This window comes from Electrophorus electricus, chromosome 19 (genome assembly GCF_041902795.1).
Source record: "Electrophorus electricus isolate QZ-2024a chromosome 19, ASM4190279v1, whole genome shotgun sequence".
Lineage (NCBI taxonomy): Eukaryota > Metazoa > Chordata > Actinopteri > Gymnotiformes > Gymnotidae > Electrophorus > Electrophorus electricus.
The window spans coordinates 5852501-5865000 of NC_137515.1; the positions used below are offsets into that span (position 1 = coordinate 5852501).

Below are 12500 nucleotides of genomic sequence, written 5' to 3' on the forward strand. Positions count from 1 at the left end.
AAAAGCCCTGGCACCTGGGGATAGAGAGATGCATTTCATCATTGGCCTCCTTTCTATCCCTTTCAGGGTCAAGGATTCAGGGATGCCAGTGTGACGCTGGAGCTCCGCCCATGTGACCCACCCCCCAGCGTGTCGTATAAGCCCCACCCTCCAAGCCCATCTGCCAGCGCTCCAGCATGGAACTGCAGCAAGCGTCCTCGTGTAGAAGCACAGCACTCTTAAGATGGCTCAGAGACGCCGCACGCCCTCTGTACCTTTAAAGTCATATCGGAGAGTGCAATAACACCACAGACATGTAATAAAAATGCACATTTGAATCAAAACATTTTTAGGCAAGTGTTCATCCCACCTCTAAGAGCTCTACCTCTGTTCCTGTCTGTTCTCAGGTATCGGGTTACCTTACATAAAATTCCTAAATGAAGGGTGTGCTGTACTGCCTTATGGGCAGTTACAAAATGTAGCCCATCTGTGGCCATGGCGCTGTGTCAGCCATCAGGACCTGTACTTCCTGCTTCTGCATCAGATATCCTCTGCCCCTGCCTCAGTGGACAGTTATGCATCAGTGACCACAAAACTGCTCCTGAACCAGATATGATGGTGGAAGACCATTCTCAGTACAGAGCTGATAAAGGCTGTGGGTGTTGTGCTGGTATGAGTATATGAGACCCAGCAGGGACCCGGCAGTGTTGCTGATATGAATGCATGAGACCCAGTGGTGGTGTTAGTGTGAGTGTATCAGACCCAGTGGTGTTGTTAATATGAGTGTATCAGACCCACTAGTGTTGTTAGTATGAGTGTATCAGACCCAGTAGTGTTGCTGGGTTTTTTATGTGTATCAGTGTCTGTGTTGGGTTGAGAGTGGGTCCACCACCCAAACACATCCAGCCAACAGCAGCCCTGCAGGCAGACTGACCACTGACAAGCTGGAAGATCTATGACACAAACTGCTTGGTGGGTGTGCTGGTAAGACAGAACTTGATGCATCGTTTAATTGAATTATAAACTGGAAAAAACTATGTCAGCAGCCTGTGGACATGGTGAAATATGTGCACTTTATTTAACCCTTGGCTAAAGTAACTTAGAGGGCTGGACAGAGATGCACTCAGTATCTAACCAAGTGCAGAAAAGTCACCGTGTTTTTCCTTTTAAACAAATCCGTTCATGCCCTTGTTTATCTTCAGATGGACTTGTGTGGGATACTTGCTGACCAGGGCCCTTGGCAGGAAGCTCATATTACCTGCCATGGAAGAATCCTGGGTTTGATTTCCCAGCATCCGCCAGGGATGCTCCTCTTGTTTGGAGTCACAAGCTTCCTTGGAAAATGGGCCCTGCATGACAGAGTGAGAAAAGAACAAGGAAAATCTGGATAAATGACAACAAATCTACACAGCAAACTCACTGCAAAAACTTTTCATTGATATTTAACTATCACTGGCAAAGATCAAATAAAGATCCTCAATTTTATAAAAGTGCTTCTAAAAAATATATACATAGAGGCAGAGGATGTGTGTGTGTGTGTGTGCGCGCGCGCGTAATTATGATGTTAACTTAATACATGCAATAACAACAATATCTTGACAACCCATGTTTAACAAAATACACTCAGAACACTTCATTCCCAGGAAGGGCAAAATCTGCAACAGTTATTTTTAACTGGAGCTCTGATGTCCTATATACACTCTCACTTGGCTATAGGATCTGACTTGTCACCCAATCACACGGCTGGCTGGAGTCAGAGCGTGAGTCATTCGCTGGGAATGTTCATTAAATTATCAACGGACAAACTTCAGTCATTATTTGAAACGGTTTCTGAGTTTGATGTTAAGCTACTTTATGTGAAATGACAGCAGAGAGAAAGAAAGGACTAAAGTTTACACACACACACACACACATATATATATATCTCACAACAGATTTAACCGTAATGAGATCTTATTAGCAGAGACAACTGAATCCCACTTTAGCATGACTAGTCCACAGGAATATTACTGATGGCATCTACTTCTTTCGTCATAACCATTCACTACAGTTGATATCAGTGTAGGTGCAGTTTAGCACAAACTTATTTGGTACTATATTTACCGGTTCCTTTAAAAGGAAAAGAGTAGTTTATGGGGTCGCCTATACAACCTACAGTTTGTGCTATTATATAATACATATACAAAGTCTATATGAAGGACATTTTATGTGCAAAGTAACGTTCCTTATTAAATCATTGTCTTAATACGCATCACGGAGCTCGTAACAAATATTTCTGTTTGCCCCCGATTTCTGTGCACGCACTCTCGGTTTAAACATATATTGATGTATGTGAGCACGTGGACGCGCTCGTACGGGATTGCGTGACGGGGTTCTATTTTCTGCCTCCCCCCGCCCCCTCTCTGACGTCACTACTGTCCATTACGCGGGCCTCCGTGTTCACGCGCGCGCGCTTCCCCGCCCCCCCCCCCCCCCACACACACACCTCGCGCAGTCCGGGGAGGGGGCGGGGGGCGGGGGGTGGGGGGTGCGCGAGCCGCTCCTTGCCCGTGATTCAATAGTAGTAGCGACTCCTTGCCCGGCTCGAGCTGTCCCTCTCGTCTATCCAGGAATGAGAAGCGATGGCCGCTTCTGCCAACGAGGAGAAAACCTACAGGAGGTTCTTGGAGCTCTTCTTGCGGGAGATGAGACCACCTCTCCAAGAAGACGGACCCCTTCCCATGCGCCCGTTGTCGGACTTCATCTCCGAGGACGAGGTAGAAGGGGAGTGCCTGGACCTGTGTCTGCAGCACCTGTGCAAATAGTTAAGTACCGGCGCGCTCTCTGTTCTCCGGTGCGCCGTTTGCCGGTGTTCGATTGATCGCCGCGCGAAAGAGGTCGGCATCACCTGGCATTAAGGGGAAAGAACCGAGAAGTTATTAACGGTCAAAAGTACGGCACCGGTGTTCTCTTGGCATGTGCGCAAAAAATAAAGTAATTTGGAGAGATTCGTGTAGTATTGATTTGCCGTTCACGGTTAAACCTCTGCGAGTGCTTCGTGCTCTGAACGTCGGTAGGCTCCTCTTTCGGTTTAACGTTACCGACAAGAGCGAGGCGGACCTGCTCTGTAGAACGGGGTTACTTCTGCAAATCAATTTTGCCATACTTTTCAAAATCTGCAAACTTTTTGCACAGAATTAGAAACCTCTCGCCCGTTACTGGATGCGCCGAGTTGTTCATACGGACCGTGAGTCCGTACGTTGTCTCGTGTTAGCGTTTTGGAATCGGGGCCGGTGTTCTGATCATCACGGCGGACACGCAGAGACGATGGTATTTAAGAGCCGCAAGACAGGTGTATTCAGGAGACACAGCCACCTCTTTGCCCTCTACCTGTACCTCTACCTCTCGTCCCGCTCCCGGAGGTGTCGGGAGTCGGAGGTGCCGTGGTGGTAAATCCCCACCGTGTGCGTCGCACGACGTCACCATTTTGATGCGCCAGTACGGCGTCTTCCCAACCTTGATCCATTATTGGCCCAGGCGCGCGGGACCGACATCTTCGCGAGCTCAGTTCTGCATATTGCCGAGTGCAATCGTGTGCAAAGGACGTGTTAGCGCACGGGTGCTCGGTCAAGCCAGGGAGACTGCAAGCGGGGCAGTCGCGCCATAAAACATGAGAACGGAGCAGGCGCTTTGATCTCATGCACGCTGTAGGATAAAAACGGTTACCTTTCCTTTCAACATGTCGGCGTTAGCGCGCCTTTGCTGTCTGCGTCGGCACACCTGCGAGGGGCTGCCCGAGGGCACGCGATTAAGCCTCGCGCGCCGTCGTCGCGGTAAACTGAATTCCGCACAAGACCTGCGGGGAAGGGGTTACGTTTGGGAACAACGTCACGGCCGTTTCTATAATTAGAAATAATGGACCCGAATGTGCGAAAACGCAACACGCCAACGATTAAATAGACGGGCGCCTGTAAAGAGCTCATGCACCGAACTGTTAGAAGTTTGTAGACTAGAGCTGTTACATTAGTTTGCATTATTCACTCGAGCAGATTTGTAAAAATCACAATGTAGCCTACATTACAATCGCCTTCGTTTAAGCTCTAAAGACCCATTTTAGAAATATTGTGTCCTGAATCCTTTTTCTATTTCACCTAATGGATTTTGTCGTATTTTTCATGGAATTATCATTTGTGTGTGTGTGTGTGTGTGTGTGTGTGTGTGTGTGTGTGTGCGTGTTTAACGGCACATGGAGAGACAAGAACTCCACCACATAAACCAGTGTGCCAAAGACGCTGTGGCATCTTTGCATTTTCAGGGTTGAAATAAGTCTTCTTATTGTGCTGTGTACCTTGGTGCAATCAGACATCAGCCTCTGAACTCCACAAAGCAAGCATTGTTCTCACTGTTTGTGTTTCATTTAAATGTTCTCTGACAGCAGACTGTTTCCCCTACACCCCCCCCCCCTCTCTCTCTGTACTACACCAACAGGAGGAGTCGCAACACTAAAATACATCATACTTCAAATGTAATTAAACACACTGCATTTTAGGACACAGTTGTGATTACTCGGGATAATCCGAAATAAAGTCAGCAGGTATCATGACACACCTGTTGCCATGTTTTGGTTTCTGAACTATACGTCAACTGGATTCCATTTACATAAATCCTGTCTAGTGTCAATCGGCGTTTCTCTGCGTTCTGATTGGTCAAGCACACGAACAGAATCAGAAGAGAGAGTTTAGAGTGTGGCCTCATTAGAGCAAAGTGTGGCAGGGGGGCAGTAATCTTAGAACTGGGCCTCACGCTTCTCATTCAGGGACTGGGAGACAGAAGTGTGGGACTGGTTGCGTTCCCCTCCATAGCAAGTGTGTGATCTGCACTCGTCAACCACCCCCACCTCACTCCCCCCAGTGGTGATTCAGCTCAGGGTGTGATTATTTTGTCTCTGGGTTGAAGATCTAATAACAGAGAAGAAAAAGAGGTGGAGAACCCCTTTGTGTTCAGTCCGCGAGAGCGTGAGGACAGCCGCGCGCGTGCGCTCATTCCTGCGCGAGCGCGCGTGAGAGAGGCTTATGCGTGTGCTAGTTGCCTGAACATGTTTTACGAGGTGTTTTTGACATGGTATCGTTTTTTGTTAGTGTGTGCTTGTGTGCACGGTGATGGAGCTATGTTTGTGTAGGTGTGTGTGGACGTTGGCATGGATTTGGTGGTGTGTTTGTGTAGGTGTGTGGGTGTTTGCGTGATGATAGTGGTGCATTTGTGGGGGTGTGCGGTTGTTTGCGTCGGTGTGTGTGGGTGTTTGCATGATGATAGTGGTGTGTTTGCGTCGGTGTGTGTGTGTGGGTGTTTGTGTGGTGAGATGGTTTGTATGTGGTAAGTGCATTTGGAGCATAGGTCTGGTGATGTTAACAGAGACTTTCTGATTGGGGAACAGCACAGGTGCTCGGTTGTAAAGACCAATCACAAGAGAGGGCATTTTTCAAACAGAACTACCCACAGACGCCTCCCTCAAGAGCAGCTAATGATCTACTATATGTTATGAGCAGTATTTGAATTCCTTTGGCATGAGACCATCTAGTTTCAGCATAGACTGATGCTCCAATGAGTCACAACAATGTTTTTCACAACCTTCTTGATAACTGTCAACTCCTCATACACTAATTTGCAAAATTAGCTTGTATTTTGCTACTTGTTAAACAATAACCCCCATTTCTATAATTTGGTCCTCTAAAAATATTTTATTTCCAGGCAGCTCGAGGTGGATAATGTAATTCCCCCGTTGAAGCATCTTATGGCGGGATGCGTGACTGGGGGTGTGTAGGAGGGCGAGAGGAGGGAGGCGTGTCCCGCAGGGAGGCGTGTCCCGCAGGAGGGACGGGGACGCAAACGCCGCAGGGGGAGCAGTCGTGGGAGGCCGCAGGGACACTTGGCAGACAGGCACTGATGGAGGACAGCGTTGCCAAAGCTCATTAAAGCAGCTGTCTCCAACAGCTGGGTAGCACGCGTGCAGCCCTCCAGGGGCCTGGACACGGGTTGGAGACCTCGGCCAACTCTGTCACGTCCTCCCAGAACCGGCGACAGGAAGTAGCAGCCAGGGGAAGTATTTGCATGTCACACGCCCGCCCCCTCACCGGGCGGCGAGGGGACGTGTTTGTGCTGATCGGAGATCAGTGGACTCGATTTCGCCCATTTGTTCTGATGCTGGGCCAGTGCGAAGGACTACGTTACACTGCATAAGAACTCGCTTATTAGGGAACAGAAAGAGCTCGCAGGCCTGCTTCCTGCTGCTGCCGGCGTGCAGAAGCCAGGCTCTCATTCCCGTGCGCTTTTCCAGTTCAGCACTGTGATGGAATTAAACGGGCACCCCACCAAGCCTGGCACTGAATCCTCCACACTACGTCTACGGACTTTCATGTATGTCAGTAAAATCAAGTGTCTGTAGTCGATGAGTTTGAAAAGAATGCTTTAAAGCATGATAAATCTTCTTGTCAAATTAAAGGTTATTTACTAGTAGAAGGATTTGTTTTGTGTAGTAATTTAAATGGGAGCTTTAAAAAGGAGCTTTCCTTTGAATTATGTTTTCTGGGTATTCGGTGGGCATCATGGCAACAGATCTCCCATTACTCTTGGAATACGGAGCATTGAGCAGTCTGGAGATTGTGTGTACATGTTCTATCTTTGGCTGCCAAACTCTTAGAGGATTTTATACATCTCTAAAATGGGTGTTTTAGATAGAGGATGAAACTTTGGAGATGAAATGATCCTGGGGGTTTTTTGGGTCAGTTTGGCAAAACATTAGAGCTCACTGCCTCTGCAGTCAAAGAGTGGTACGCACACACACACGCACACACACACACACACACACACACACACACACACACACACACACACGGCATCTTTTTTCTCCTCACATAGAGACATAATCAGATTCAGACCCCACTGCAGGCCTGGACCGTGTTGGCATGTCTCTTGGTGAGGATGGTTCCTACGTTGTGCTGCTGGCCTGTCGGACTCTGCTGCAGCCATTAGCAGACATTCACGAGGGTTTATAGAAACTACCCTCATCTGTTGGCCTGTCCTCGTGTAACAGTTTAAGGAACGCGCTTTTATTACGACCTCTACCGCAACCTGTGCTCTAGTTTGGATGTTGCACATAAAATGTAGACCAGTATATTTTTCTGTTATATTTCTGTTCTCTTTGCCGATAATTGCGCTTTCGCACATCATTTCTGCAGCACTTTAGTTCAGCGTTTCTCTTTTGTTTAATCTTTTGTTGTTTTTACATCTTTACGTCATTATTTCCCTGTTTCATTTTTTCCCATTGATCTTTTATTCTTAAATCCAACATCCTTTATACTTTTATTTGGAAAGCACTTTCAGTCGGCTTTGCTGTAGAATACAAGTGACCCTGCCCTGCTTGACCTTTACTGCGGCGCTGTCTTGGGTCATTGTATTGGTGTGTATAGTCCAGGTGTGTAATCCTTCCATCGGTGTAGTGTGGAGTGAGTGCAGAACCTTCCTGCACTGATGTGTGGAGGGACCTGATCCGGTGACGCTCCGATACTGATCCGGTACTGCAGAATCAAAGGTCGAAGACGTCTTCCACCATAGCTTTTCCTCACCCTGTGTCCACTTAGGCTGAATTAGGGACGCACATGGTCGCGCAAGTCGGCAGCATGAGTGGTGGGGGAAGGAGGCGGAGCCTTCTGTTGTTATTTCAACTTCCTTGAATGAAGATGATTTTGTTTCTGGGACAGGCATTAATTAGGACTCCACTGAAGATCTTCTGGATCCCTTCCGGAGCCTCGTTACAAACCCTGGAGTATCCCACAGCCACAGTTTCAGATCCGGAGGGAGCGTCACCTCAGGAGGAACGCGTGTTCCTGTATCTGTGACAGCGTTTTATAGGAAAGTACCACGTTCCTGACCGACTCGCACAAGTCCGCTGCAGGTTCAAAACTTGGTTCGTGAAATTCGGCTGTTACATTTCCAGTTAAATCACGCACGTTTTCTTCTCCTCTTATACAGAAGCTAATAATGTGAGGAATTCGTCCTCATACTAACAAGCTACTTATCTACTTATGAAACAGATCTAAAAAAAAAAAGCAGAAATTACACCTGGACAGAGTTACACAAGAATCTTCGAACCACAAACCGCACTCGAGCTCCGGTGTACTGTGCAGTGTACCTTTGCCAATTATTATAAAGCGCAAGTCCGTCCCTGGCAACCTGTGAGGTTGTCTTCTTGGCGGTGTTTCATTTGTTTAAAAGCGGTCCATGACCTTCACTCAGCTGCAGGCTGGCTAATTGAATGGGAGCATGATTGATCGCTCTGTCTCAGCAGTCGGCTGCCGGAGCTCTCGGGCTGAGTGGGTCGCCCCGCGGGCGCCTTCGGCGGGTCGCCGCACCCGCGTTCTCCGTCGGCATGTCCTTTCGCTCTGCCCCTGTGGTAAAGCTTATTAAAGCGCATCTGATCAGCAGCGGAGGAGACTGGCCAGCTGGTGGGCCAGTAGGAGAAAACACCGTTAGTGATTTCCTTTATCATTCAGTGCATTCAGTTAATCCAGCGTTCCACGGACTGGCGGGCTGTCCGGAGCACTGCTGAGCTCACACACGGCAGGATGCCTCCTCGACTGTTCCACTTCTGTACCAGAGTCCTTAGCACCAGAGTCCATTTTAATCTGGCATGTTTTCTTAAGAGGTAGTGCTGCTCAAGATGAATATTGCTACACACACACACGCACACACACACATTAATAAACACACACACGCACAGTCAAACAGGCAGGCATGATATCATGGAAATGTTAGTTAAGACTGTGCTTTGTTAGCGCTTTTATCACCCAAGACACAGTGTAGGAGCTCTCTCTCTCTCTCTCTCTCTCTCTCTCTCTCTCTCTCTCTCTCTCTCTCTCTCTCTCTCTCTCTCTCTCTCTCTCTCTCTCTCTCTCTCTCTCTCTCTCTCTCTCTCTCTCTCTCTCTCTCCTGTATCAGACTGTCCACCTAACCAAACCTACGACTTGGCCTTCACTGAGCAGGAGCAGCTACCTGCAGCAGTAATCCCTTAATCCCCAGGCTGCTGTGGGATTAGGACGTGGGGCTGTCCCAGCGGAAGCTCAGGTGCCCCTGGTGTGGCTCCTGGCCACACCCATATGCCCTCCTTCACCTTCCAGCCGTATCTCCGCCTGTTTCTCATCGTTAGCTCACTGCTGCCAGTTCTTGGCAGACAGAAGAAATTTTAATTAGAGTTCTGTCTCCCTGTAATTTTTTTTAATTGCTGAAGGGTTTCATTTTTGTTCGAGTTTATAAATATGTTTGCTTTTTTGACCTGCATAAAGGTCAAAGCTGACATCAGTTGTTACTGAGAGATTCCTGCTATATCAAACAATAACAGTCAAACTGTTACAGTTACACCGTGTAACGCTGTTGTTCAATGTACACCAACGTGCTACAAGTGTTACAATGTTTTGCGTTCTATAATTACGTAAAGATTGAATCGTGAGGTTACACTGGAACAGTGGTAGCGTAGCGCATTACTAAACGTCCATCGCTGTCATTTGCCGACATCTTCAGCAAAACGTTCTCTGTCGCAGAGCCCGCGCTCTCCGCCGGAGCCAGATCACAGGCAGTGACTCCTACAGTCTACCAGCTCAGCCCACCACTGTCTTTCTGAGCGATAACTCATCCCGAAAAAGGTTACAGCGGCAGTCAAGGACAGAGGGCTCCGGATATACCAGCACTCCGTATAATTCGAACGGGTAATTACGGATGTTCGTGACAGATGAAGCGCTGGGTTTCAAAGTGGCCCAGGAGGAACCGAGTAAGAACTCTGCACTGCATGACACATACTGTAGCTGTACTGGAACTCTCTGGAAGAGGAATGTTTCAGCAAATAACACTTAACTGTGCATATTTCATATTTGAACAACCTAGGAATATAAAGATATGTGTTTGTCCTTTAGCGAGTGGTTGTCCTTTCGTGTGTGTAGGTCCTTTGTCTATAGGTTCTGTGTGTGTAGGTCCTTTAGTGTGTGTTTGTCCTTTGGTGTGTGTAGGTCCTTTCTGTGTGTAAATCCTTTAGTGTGTGTTTGTCCTTTAAGTGTGTTGTCCTTTACTGTGGAGTCAATAAGTTAGAAGATTTTGTATGCTATTGTCATATAGCAGCATGCCAAAACCAGAAAGTACATTTAATCACAGTTAAGCATGACAGTTGACACCACCAATCTGTTCTTAAATTTATTTTCTCTCTCCCCTGCTTTCTGGGTCTCTCTCGTACACGCACACACACACAGACACACACACACACACACAGACTCTCCCTCTAGCGCTCTCTTTTTTAAACTCACTCTGTCTCTCCTCTGGTTCCATGCAGACTCGTGGTAAATTTAGTGGTAAATGTCGATTTTCTCTTGCAGTCGCTCTGCAGATGCTCCCATCAGCCTGGGTGCGCCCGGCGTTCCGGCTCCGCGTGGATTCCATCTGCCGCTCTGTGAGCGGACCAGTCGGAGGACAGAGAGAACCAGGAGAGGACCAAGCCACCCCTCACTGTGGCTGTGGGGAGAGACAGAGTCTGATTCGGGCCCCGTTTGACTTGACCCAGTCTAATTTGGCCTAGTGTGACAGCGTGACCACAACTTGATGCGAGTTACAGTGGAGCAGAACACAACCTCTGAAAGTGATCTTGTTAGGACACAGAAAGTGGACTAGCTGAATCAGTGCAAGGGGATGACCTATTACACTGTGTGTGTGTGTGTGTGTGTGTGTGTGTGTGTGTGTGTGTGTGTGTGTGTGTGTGTGTGTGTGTGTGTGTGTGTGTGTGTGTGTGTGTGTGTGTGTGGCTACCTCAATCATTGCTCTGTACACAGTCCCCAGACTCTAGAACTGGGCTGCATGCAGAGTTATGAGTAGAGATGACCTACATTCAACAGCTGAAGCCTTCCGGAATCTGGATCTTCGATGCTCACACACATCTCCAGTTGTTCAGCGTACCCTTTATAAGTGTGTAACAGTAGTGGGACGAGGACTGTCTCCGTGCTCGCCGCTCTGCTACAGGCGCCCTGGTGGTGGTTTGATTTTTTTTTTTTACTGTCAAAACTGCCTAAATGGAACCTCACATTGTCTCCGTCTCCTGCAGACTCAAGTCTCCAGGCTAACCATATAGTTTCTCTCTGTGATCAGACCTGACAGGCGCTCAACTCCAGCCTCTCGTGGCCCTGAGCCGCAGATATGGAAGGCGGAGCTTAGCTTGGGTCAGGACTGACCTAAGACTGTAGTCCTCGTAAGTTATCGGAGGCTTCTCGCCTGTTTTGTTGTCGTTCTGGGCGAAACGTTACCGTATCGCCCCACGGGACGTTTCTGTCGTCGCTGCTCTGTGGCGTGGCGACGCTCGCCGGTCCATTCCGGGCCTCCAGTCGCTATTTCGTTTTTATGGAAATGTGTAACTGTGTTTTTTTCACGTGTTCTCATGCTGTGCAGCACGTGCCAGCAGAACCTGCTTGTCCGTTCCCGATCCAGTGGCCTTGGACCTGCCTGTGGTAGCCGCTCCAGTCAGTTCCACGACCCAACCTTGCAGTTCGCTCTGCCAGGGCTATGCCCCCCAACGCTGCCCGCCTTGCGGACCCCGGACACTTCAGCAGGGCCGCAGGCTCTTCAGGTGCTGGGGGGGGGGGAGTCTAATAACACAGCCCGTCTAATAAAGAGCTGATTTTAATAAGGTGTCTGCTAAGTGTATATTCAGCTGACGCTCTACCTCTTGGGCGTCCAAGACAGTTCAGTATCTGCTCCCATGCTAGCTAGTGCAGCTAACAGAGTTTGAGATCAATTAGGCTTCGAGATATCTAGACATGCGTTAGTTCACATTCCGCACTGGCTGGCGCTGTTAAGAAATATTGATCAAAATGGATCTGAAAGTATAACACTTTTTGCTTTTTGCCTCCTTTTTTTTGCCTCATTAACTGCTAATTGGTCCACAGTCCACAGCTGTTAACCTCATAAACAAACAGAAAGTGGAGTATTGCCTGGGTGGAGCTATTAATAGCACCGTGTGGCAAGAACACCTCCATCAAACGGGCGGAGCTATTTACTTGCCCCGTGGCAAGACCGCCTCCAACACCCAGCCACATTTGCTCTCCTGAGACTTAAAACCATTTGGCCCTGTTTTGGTAGGTTATGGTCCGACTGGCAGCACTGTTAGTTCCTTAATTGCATTCATGTTAAGGGTTTCAATGTTTCAGTGGTATGGCCAATGGAACATTCCATGTAATCTAAGGCTTAGTACAGTCTAGAAATCATTATTTATTGTGTCCTAGGTAGACTGACTCCTTCACATCCTCTATACAGGCTAATCTGCTGGACTGTAATTAGCTTGATCTAAATAGATATCCGAACTGTACAAGCCAGCATATAAGTTATCAGTATATCAGTCTATCAGAACTGGTATCAAATAGGTATAGAATAGGTATCAAAACTCCAATTATTCATTAGAAAGTAATTTTCATTAGTATTTGTTTATTTTTATAGAATGTGTGTAGGGTAATAATTAT

General features: G+C 47.9%; 3 protein-coding genes across 11 annotated transcripts in view; 2 read left to right on the plus strand and 1 right to left on the minus strand.

Moving 5' to 3' along the window:
• rad51c (RAD51 paralog C) overlaps positions 1–863 on the plus strand; it is an 8204-nt gene extending 7341 nt beyond the window's left edge. For 2 of the 3 annotated variants that reach the window (XM_035535310.2, XM_035535311.2), the window contains one exon: positions 67–863. In XM_035535310.2, the coding sequence (XP_035391203.1) occupies positions 67–94 (28 nt within the window). In that variant the 3' untranslated portion in view covers positions 95–863. The remainder of the gene's footprint in view (positions 1–66) is intronic. The other variant, XR_004777061.2, reaches the window with a different exon arrangement.
• Positions 1–12500, minus strand: part of trim37 (tripartite motif containing 37) — a 62201-nt gene that overhangs the window by 2260 nt on the left and 47441 nt on the right. For 3 of the 6 annotated variants that reach the window (XR_014118556.1, XM_081701823.1, XM_081701822.1), the window contains exon 27: positions 1238–1328. Coding sequence is in view for 3 of the 6 variants with exons in the window: in XM_081701823.1 (XP_081557949.1) it covers positions 1238–1328 (91 nt within the window). In the remaining 3 variants the exon portion in view is untranslated. Of the gene's footprint in view, positions 1–1033; positions 1329–12500 lie in introns of those variants that run through there. The other 3 variants (XR_014118558.1, XR_014118557.1, XM_081701824.1) reach the window with 1 other exon arrangement.
• The window catches only part of ppm1e (protein phosphatase, Mg2+/Mn2+ dependent, 1E), a 38883-nt gene continuing 28902 nt past the window's right edge, over positions 2520–12500 (plus strand). Inside the window, exon 1 of one of the 2 annotated variants that reach the window (XM_035535309.2) lies at positions 2520–2782. In XM_035535309.2, the coding sequence (XP_035391202.1) occupies positions 2601–2782 (182 nt within the window). In that variant the 5' untranslated portion in view covers positions 2520–2600. Of the gene's footprint in view, positions 2783–11495; positions 11612–12500 lie in introns of those variants that run through there. The other variant, XM_081701832.1, reaches the window with a different exon arrangement.